The following is a 10,224-nucleotide window of genomic DNA, read 5'->3' on the forward strand; positions in this document are numbered from 1 at the left end:
ATTAAATTAACTTATTTTAAAACTTATCATTAAAAGTGACATTCACTGAGTTTGAATGTAATGGTATTCAACGATTTGAACAAGTAATTCAAAACATAATATTTTCAAGAAATTAGAAAATGTTTAGTTACTAGGGTTGATTTTTAATAATTGAAAATAGTTGCAATTGTAATAGAGGCATAGTTTTTAAATCGAAAAAGCAGATTATTTTTTTTTCAACAACATAGCAAAGTTTATACAAACAGTTTTCCGGAAAAATTTGTATTAAAGTTACTAATTTAACCTACAAACTTTTACTTTTGTCAGTGTTAATTAACAAACATATCTATACCCTTTCTCTTCCATTTAATAACAAACAGGACATTCAGCTCTTTGTTATCATGCGATATAATTTTTCTATCTAGATATATAAAAATCTATCGAATTTAAACACATATTAAATTCAACAAATTTATATCACAGATTCATGCATTGAATTAATATGTAACAATATTCATTCATATAGTCATTTATTTGTTAAATACACGTGTTAAATACATGTGTTACATGTGTGAAATACACCAGTTTAATTCAAAAAGAACAAAGTTTCTGAAGTTATCTAAATTGTTGCCAAAAAGGTTAAGGGAATCGCAAACAGTGTTGCGCCACATATGTACAATGTCTGCTGATTGAGCTATACTTACCATATAACGTTCGACGAGTATTTACAGAAAAAGTAATACGAATTTCTTTTAACTACACTAAATTTAGCATTGACGATATGTGCGCTATGAACATGTGATAATCTTCCGAGCATAAGAATTTGTATTTAATATTTTTTAATATTATTATATTTATTATCATATTGGATTCATATTACCAAAACAATTTCCAAATATGGACAAACTAAAGAATAGTAAAAAACACATAATACACTAACATTACGAAAAAGTTTAGACACTCTATAATCAGTCTAAGTAATCTATAGATTCTTCTGAATTATATAACGATCGTGAAAATAAAAAAAATATTGACAAAGTGATGAATATTTAACAAGGGGACCCCGGTAACTAATACATGGCGATTTTTATGAAGCTTCTCGATTGTTCATTAGACCTATGCAGGAATATAAGCAATTCACTGGTGCCCGTTCTATTCGAATCGACCTATATAAATGCGTATAAATTTAAAGTTATACTGTTTTCTTAAACCTATAGATCTTCGCAAAAAATAACTTTTATACACAAATTGAAGAGCCTTATCCTCCATTTTTTTGGTAGATTTTTTCTTTTCACAATATTTTCTGTGATAAATAAATGCTATTATTTGCAAATTCAATAGTATATCATTGCTGTAATTATATCATATAAAGTTTCTATTTTACATTTTGTGTATTTTCTACATTAATTTAATCTATCAACCTTAGTATCTGTTACTATATTTTCTATTTTAATTCAATGCTTATATAGCTGTTAATTCAATCTATACTTGTAACATTGATAACCTTTGTGATAAAAATCATTCCTACTTATATTTCTTATTACACTTATGTAACCGTAATAGTGTAATTATTCACACATACGTAGTGCACACTAGTGTAAAGCAAAAGAGGAAGCATGGTATGCAAATCTAGTAGATTATTGTTTGATGACACCAGTAGAGAAATTCACTTTAAATACGTATGATGTATTTGAAGTATTAGCTATACTTTGCTGTATAGAAGTTAAATATCTTACAGTTGTATACATATGAAAAATATTTATGTTTTGAACATTTTTTCCGAAGAATGTTATACTTAAGATACAATAACAACTGTATTGAATAAACTACTTTCAATCGTTAATAAAATACATTATACTATGCGTAAATATACTGTAATCTTATGGTAAGGTAAATGCAAGATGAAACGTATATAAAAATAATCAACACTATAACTATGGGTAGAATTAAATTAATAGTGAATATAGAAAATACTGATAATGATCATACACCGTTGTATTTGTAAAGAATAGATTATTTGTCACAAAAAATATTAAACTTTCCAAAAGAAATGGAGAGGTGAAACCACTTAATTTTTGCAAAAAAATGATGTGCCTCAGAAAGTTTCGCGTAGATTTTTAGGTCCGAAGGAGCAGAATAACTTTTGTTTCAGGCATTTCTCAATATCTTCCGTTGTTAACGATTTATGAGCAGTTTCATAAAGAAGCTAACTCGGAAAAAGGATTGATTTTTTCTTAAAGTAAAAGACAATCAAAGTTACAGTAACTGTAGAGTTACTGTAAAAAACAATAAAGATCATGTAGTATCATATCTATAAGTTCTTGCTGAACCACATTTTTTGAATCATTCATCAATATTCATTCTTACACTTACAATACCATTATATCATGTATTGTTAAGTTCTTTGTTGCACATTAATGATCTGAAAATCGTTTTCCAGGGATCGAACGAAATAAATGAGAATCTGTTGAAGAAAATCAACGCTGCCAGAAACATTCATTTGGTGCCATCGAAGATAAACGATATGTATTTCCTGCGGTTCGCAATTTGTTCGCGGTTTAGCGAGAGCAAGGATATTCAAAATTCCTGGAAGGAAATAAAGCTCAGAGCGGACGAAGTCCTCGAGGAGCAGTCGGTTTCTAAGTGATGGCGGGCTCAGATAGCTCGTGGCTGCAGATCTTTAGCACCTGCTACCTGCAATCAATCCTAGTTTATAGTTGTTTTCGTGTTAAGTAGTCCTGGAAGAACGAGTGGATAATTAAAATATGGCGATCTGTCTAACGTATTTCAAAGTTTGACAGTTAATAACGAAACCAACAGAAGTAAAACTTCTCTGTTAATTGCTTCTGTTTTATATGTATTCACGAAAGATAACGTAATTCTAATTTTCTTTTATGTACAAACATTATTTAATAACTTTGGAATAGAAAATTAGTGACATATCTTTCAATTGTAACAAACATTGCAAGAAGAATATTTTGATCGGATCACATTAGAAACTACAATATTTGTAAATTCCATGGCGTAAACGGAGATAATTATCCATTTATTTTTTTCGTAAGTAAAATAGAATAAATATTATATTGGGATCAGTTTGCTCATTTATGGACAAAGTAACATACTTAGTGCAAAGGGGCAATGACACTTGAAACAATTGTATATTTAAAAATTCCTATCACTGAAGCATCTAAATATTTTTCAAAGCACTTAACATTAATTTATAGAAAAAATGTTGTAGCAACCCTTATCTGCAGTGATTTATTAATCCTTAAACGATGACTGAGTTAACTTTGACCCATACGTACGAATTATACGTAACAGATAAAAATTAAAAACCTTAAATTTCCAAATGAAAAACTTTCATATATTGGAAATAGTGTATCCTTATCAAATATAGAAAATTAAAATGATTTTAAACTCATCATCATTCTTTGGATCATTCAAGACTCAGCTCCGCTATTTGAGGATTAATACATGCCTCATTAAAAGATACTTATCAGATAATTAATAAGATTTGGAAATACGTTGGACACATTGGGAAATACGTTCCAAGTGTACGTAAGATGCCAAAGATCGTTCTTCGAATGTCGTTTTACGCAAACAAGCACATAATTCGCATAAACGCAGTATTACTGTCACCTTGTGCCACTTTTTTCCCAACAGCTAGCCAACCTTCTATAGATCCATTGGATCACTTTCTTCAATCATTGAATGACACAAGATACACTGTGCATCTTTTGCAACCATATTGCATGGTTATTGACACATACGTTATTTGCAAAAATACTGTTGGTTATTTAATCGAAGAAACAGAATCTTCTTCTCAATCACTCTTGTGTAAATCGTACAAGTTAGTAATATTACATAAATCCAACAGAATTTTTGCATTTGTATCATGGATTGCCAAAAATACATGGTATTATAGAGGATGTTTCTTTAGGAAAATTTTTTGTCTAAAGTTTGTCAGTATGTCTTATTAGTATAAAAGAGAAGAACAAACTGTTATTACTCCTGAATTTCAGGTTATTCATCTTGGAAACGTGTGTAAATTTAACAGATTATGTAGTGCATCCTACTGAAAAAGTTTTGAAAAAAGAAAAGTAGTTAAAATGTACTTTTATGACTCAGTCATTGCATGAATCAAAGTCTAAAAAATTTAGACTGAAATGGAAATTATAAGGCATATAAAGTCGTGATTAAAAAATTACCTATTTTCAGATAACTCGTTACTCTCTATTTACACTTATAAGATGTACTGACAAAACTTAGGCAAAAAAAAAAAAATGAGGTACCTTTACAGAGTATTCCACTATTGATGATGCAACTGGGATGGACATGGTTCTAAACGTGAAAATGACCCGAAAATATACAATAAAATTTTTTCATACGTAGCTTTGTTTAACAAAAAAAATATTTTTCAGAATATTTTGCCAGAAATATTTATATGCCATAAAAAAGATAACAATTTTTAACAGTCTTTTTGTTAATTTAGTGATTAGTGAATGTAGTATATTAATAAGAATTCTCATACACGCCCATGATAATACCTGTGATTTCATTTATTCGTGATTGGTCGTATAAGTTGATACTATTCGGCCAGCAGACTTACTTACTCGGTTTTGTAAAAAATGTTTAAATCTTTTAATTTGCGAAGTTCCTAATTCACAAAATTTTTAAATTTTGAAATCCAGAAATTTGTGTTTTAATATTTAAGAATTTTGGTTGTTTGAAACTTGAAGATCTGGAGATTGGGCAGTTCATAATTAGATATTTAAAAATTTTCGAAATTAATAATTCAAACATTTGAGGATTTGAGTATTAAAAAGTTAAAGAATCTCAGAATTTAACTTTAAAGTTTCTTAAATCTGAACGTTCATGAACTTAGAAATTCGGAAATTTGAATTGAAATTCGAAAAATTGAAAATTTGTTGTGGGAACTTAGAAGAATTTGGAAATTTAAAGCTGAAAATTGAGAATTGTAACATTCTGTTTTGCATCTTGGATTTATTTTTATATGTATACAGTGGCATTCCTACCCGGTTGTATCATCGACAATGAAACACCTTGCATATCACAATAATATATCTTTGTTGAATAGATGTAGTATTAGAATAGATATCCAGTGCAATACGAGAAACGAATTAATATAAACGTTGTTGTAGAACTGAATCGTGTTTTAAGCAATGCGCTGAATGCAACTTCTGCGTCATTCATTCACAGACGTAGATTTATGCAGGGTTGTCTCTAAAGTTTTTTGAATCTTAGGCATACAAATGAAAGTCGAGTCCCTGCTTGTATAAACAAAAATGAATGTAATATTTACAAAAAATCACCATTTTTTAGTTTAATTTATATTATTATAATTTGAAATTGCAAAAAAGTATAAAATGAAATAAAAGATCGATAAGTATTAAGTTATTTTAAGACATTGAAAACTCTTGTTTTTTAATTTTGATGTACACTTATTAATACCCGGATAACAAAGAGTTTTTGAAATAAGAGCTATTTTGCCTAATGCAAAATGCGGCCCTGAATTCACATATGTTTTATTGAAAAGAACATTGGATTGACTAAAAATATTTTAGTATTTTGAGAATATGTTGTTAACAATTAGACAGAAATCATTAGTTTGAAGAAAATCATAATGGCAAAAGTATTTTTTACTTTTGCAAGAAATATATTGAAAACAATGCCTTTTTGAAAAAAATATTTACCGGTTTCGAAAAGGTGCAACCAATATATTTATTTTCTATTTTTTAAGTGTTCTCGAGATAGAAGGTCAATTTCCTTTTTTAAAATGGAAAGGTATTTGCAGATTTTAGTTTTATAGTTTTTATCAGACTTCTGGGAAAAGTTATTTAATTTATATTTTGACAATTCGACAGCAAACTTATACAAAATCCACTGTGCTTTTAAGTCCGAATTATTGAAGATACATTTGAAAAATATCTTTTCGAGAAGATACTTAATAAATCTGAAATAAATGTAACAGTTGTACATTTCCTCGAAATCACGAAACTTTTATATGAATTCAAAATTCTTCCTTGGAAAAATATTCTTAAAACGTTTAAAGTTGACATTTTGAAACGGGCACTCTATATATGTGAATACAGATAGAATATTTTTTCATTTTATTTTTCTCGAAATGTAATGTTTTATCATAGGTGCTATTTCGTGGACAGTGATGTATTAATCATTTTCATCACCCTGTTTCTAATATATGTAATTTATCTAATGTATTCTAATTTATCAGCATTTATGTGCGTTTACAAAACTTTGATTTTTCAAATTTTTATGAATCATTTGTCATCTTTCATTATTCATCACAAATATAAAAATAGTACGACTCGGTAAAGTCGTAGAAACTGAAGGTGGATATTAGGGTGATCTTTATTTATTCAAAAAAGTGTTCTGTAGTTTCATAGGACCAATATGTCCGCCCTTATAAGCAAGTAATACAATACTTTTATTATGTTCAGCAATTAAATATTAGGGGACGTTATGAGTTATTAAAATTTGCATTTTTCAAAAGCAAAAATGCAATTTTGTTTTCAATAAATTATAATTTTGAAACGTGCTTATCGGAATATTATTACAATTATCACAATTTTTATGAGTAGACATGTCACATTTTTAAAAATGTGTTTCGCAAATATTATTAGGCTAATAATGTCGATTTTTTAATGAGGACATTTCTGTTAAAATTCCTTGACTAATGATAACAATTACTATTTTCCTTTTTTAAAAAATATGTAACTTATTGGTAATAAGACTGTTAAATATATTGAGTCGGGTAAAGAGTTATGTCGGTGTTGTCAATGGATGACATTTACTCAAGTAAAATATTTCTGTGAATACTTAAAATAGAAGAGCAATAGTTATAAATGATCAGGAATGAGTAAGTGAAATTGGTAACCGAATATCTCCTTAAAAACGACACAACTTGTTGTCCAACCCAATATTAAGAATCAGATGCATGAATTCGCCATTGTGAATATTATCAAGCCGCCACTGTTTAAAATATTATGAAATATAATAACATTTTGCCAGACCTGTTTTTCGGCATAGAGAACAAAATGTTAAGATAGCTAAATAATATTTAAAAGGTTTAATTTTTAGCATCACCCTAGTAAGTAGGTATGTCGTATCTGGAATGACTGTGCGCTACAGAAATGAACAAAATTCTGGGTGTTCTATATTATATATCAATGTAACATTTAATTGATTAAATTAACCAGTTGACTGTGGCGATCTTTTTGCAAAGCGCGCACCAGTGTGTGTCGTGATAATCGAGTGATGACGAGTTAGCTCTCAAGAATTTATGAATCCATCTCAAATCATTTACACTTTTTATTTGTTTATTTCATTTCGTGTTGACCTCTAAACATTTTAAACATATTACAATTTACGAATATAATTTAGTTTTTGTCAAAATTACAATTTAAATATCAAATTGTAACAAAATTTTCCGCATGACGGATATAGTCGTCATGACACGAAATTCTGCCACATCCCCATGACGGATGTAGTCGTCAAACACACTTAACTGGTTAAGTAAGTATAGAATCGTTTTGCAATTTCTATCGTATCATGTATATGGGCGGCAGTGCTGTACAGAATATCGGTTAGTAATCTGTATATTAGATGTAAACATTGGATGAATAATTTCGTGCTGCAAAATATTGAAACAACGAAATTTAAAATATTGAACTAACTAAATTTAATTAAATTTGTTACTTTGTTACTTTGGATACTTTGCATAAAGTATTGAAAACAAAAGTATTAAATTGACAGAATACAAGAAATATCAAACAATTATTTTGAAAACAAATACATGCATTTTTTATTCGTCTAGTGTGTATTAGTTATTAATATGTAGCGTAGTTATGTTGTAAATAAGTTATACATACAATGATCATAAATATGTAGTATATGTATGTATGTAAAATATTTTCATCTTCCTGTCTCACACAAACATTATTCCCGAACATTATATTTGTTTGCCGCAATTGTACTCGAATTGCAATATTGATAACAAAATACTAATGTATAACAGACTCGCTTGTAATTTAAAGTAACGTTTTTAATATAATAGATATACGTATATTCAATGCAAGCTAGAAATTAATACTCGGTAAAGTTTATTTTAAGTTATTCTATAGTTAATAAGTTATTTGTAATAACCGTTAAATCTTGTTGTTTCGAGTACATTTATGGCATTTTTGATGTAAAGTAGTGCTGCAACTGGGACAATAAATAGATCTAGTATTACTTTGCACTGTTTGGTCTATCGAACGAGCAAACGTTCTTAAAAACAACTGACAATTAAAAATAATAACTTTTCCAAATGCACTGGTTACGATTCGGCACACTGATTTTTATACGTTTATAATAACGAGCAATATACAAATATTTGACAGCTATAACAATTAAAATGTATATATTTTTTTATACCGATGGTACTGAAGTGTATCGAAAGTATTAATGTAAATAGAATATTAATTTAAAGCTGAAGAAAGTGAATTCGAGGGAATATTATTTTTGTTACTCATGCGAAATAAGAACGTTTTCTCGGTGAAATAACACAGATTGCTGTTAAGCGGGACCAACGGAAAGTAATGAAAGGAAATGTAACTGTATGTGCGTACCTGTTATACAAAAATGTGTTTCAAGCTTCCAATTCATTTAAAGCTGGCACATTATAATGAAAACATAAATACATAAATAGCTTACTATATAAAAGTTAAAAATGTCTGTCAAAATTGTTGTTGTTATAGCAGTACTGATGCAATAAATCATATACAACGTGTACTTCGACTTTTGTGTTTGCTTAACCTACTATGCATCAATGTGTTGAAAATGCTTTTTGCTTTCATCAAGGAATAAACTTGTACTTATTTACAAATCAAATAGTGTTAACAATTTTAATAGTCTTAAAAATTATTGGTCTTTAATGAAATGTTTCAGCAAAAATAACATTTTGTATCACTGTTTGCCAAATATACTCAGTGCTGATCATTTTTATGACCCCCCCCCCCCCCCCCCCCCCATACAAGCTTAGAAGTTGTTTCTTAATTGTTAAAGTATAACGACTAAATAGACAAAAGTTATATTTGACTCTCCAATCGAAATATTTAAGAACACGTATCAGTTTTTATTTCTTAAGTCACGCGTCTTCGAGATTTTTTAAAATATCAACTCAAATGAGATACCTTATAGAAATTGTAAAATTGACAGGTTTGAAGAATATAGACATTTGTACAAATATAAAGATTTCGAAATATAGAGCTCTGTTGTGAGAATATAGAAATTGTAGACTCTAGAATGCAGATAATATAGAAATTTCAGGATGTGAAGGTTTCAATATATAAATATTTAGGAATATAGAAATTGAAGTGTTTAGAGATTTGAGAATGTATAAATATTCGAAATATAGAAATTTGGTGTAGACATTAGGAATATAAAAATTGAGAATATAGTGATTTAGAGATGAAAATCTAAAAATATAAAAATGGTGGACTGTAAGAGAGTTAAGGATAAATATAAAAATATAAAATAGATACATATGGTCATATTGGAAAGTGGAGATTTGAAAAATGTGAAAATTACGGAAGATAAAAATTTCAAATATAGTGACTGAAAGACATGCATAATTAACAATGTTTGGACTTGTATTTTAAAAAGTTTGTAAATTGTGAGCCTTGTAAATTCACACGCGCAACCCAGGACGAGGACTTATTGTTTAGTTAGGAATAATTTATTGGCTTAGGAAAAACATCGTTTCAAAAACTAAATGGTTTTAGTGGGCCATAAATTTTGCCATCTGCGTTCAATCAGGATGGGTCATGAGGTGCTCGACTTCAGAGTTAAGTGTTTTGGAACTTCCAGCCGCGTCACTTGTACTGTACCTGAGGCTTACCAGGACTTTGGAGGCGTGGATTTTCTAACGAATCGCGGAAAAGATGACCGCCCTTTTGCTAAACAGAAACACAAGAAATCATCTAATCACAGAAGTCACCCCCATCGACTGTCTTCTAATAAGTTAATAAAAGGACTGTTTTTCGGAAAATAGGACAGAATATTTCAGAATCGTTAAGAATCGTATAGAACATTTCAGAATTTTGTAAGAACTTTGTTAACCACGTTGCGCGGACTCGTGACAGAATATTGTACACAGGCGTACTCCTGTAATTCAGAATTTTTACGAGCGAACTCTCGATAATTGATAGTTACTAATTCGTTGAA

At 29.0% G+C, this 10,224-nt stretch overlaps 1 protein-coding gene across 5 annotated transcripts in view; it reads left to right on the plus strand.

Annotated features, from left to right (window-relative positions):
• Positions 1-8,790, plus strand: part of Ddc (aromatic-L-amino-acid decarboxylase) — a 28,352-nt gene extending 19,562 nt beyond the window's left edge. For all 5 annotated transcript variants that reach the window (XM_012288391.2, XM_076538238.1, XM_076538246.1 and 2 more), the window contains one exon: positions 2,420-8,790. In XM_012288391.2, coding sequence (XP_012143781.1) covers positions 2,420-2,626 — 207 coding nt within the window. In that variant the 3' untranslated portion in view covers positions 2,627-8,790. The remainder of the gene's footprint in view (positions 1-2,419) is intronic.
• The last annotated feature ends 1,434 nt before the right edge of the window (positions 8,791-10,224 follow it).

The sequence above is a fragment of the Megachile rotundata genome, chromosome 1 (genome assembly GCF_050947335.1).
Source record: "Megachile rotundata isolate GNS110a chromosome 1, iyMegRotu1, whole genome shotgun sequence".
Taxonomy (NCBI): domain Eukaryota; kingdom Metazoa; phylum Arthropoda; class Insecta; order Hymenoptera; family Megachilidae; genus Megachile; species Megachile rotundata.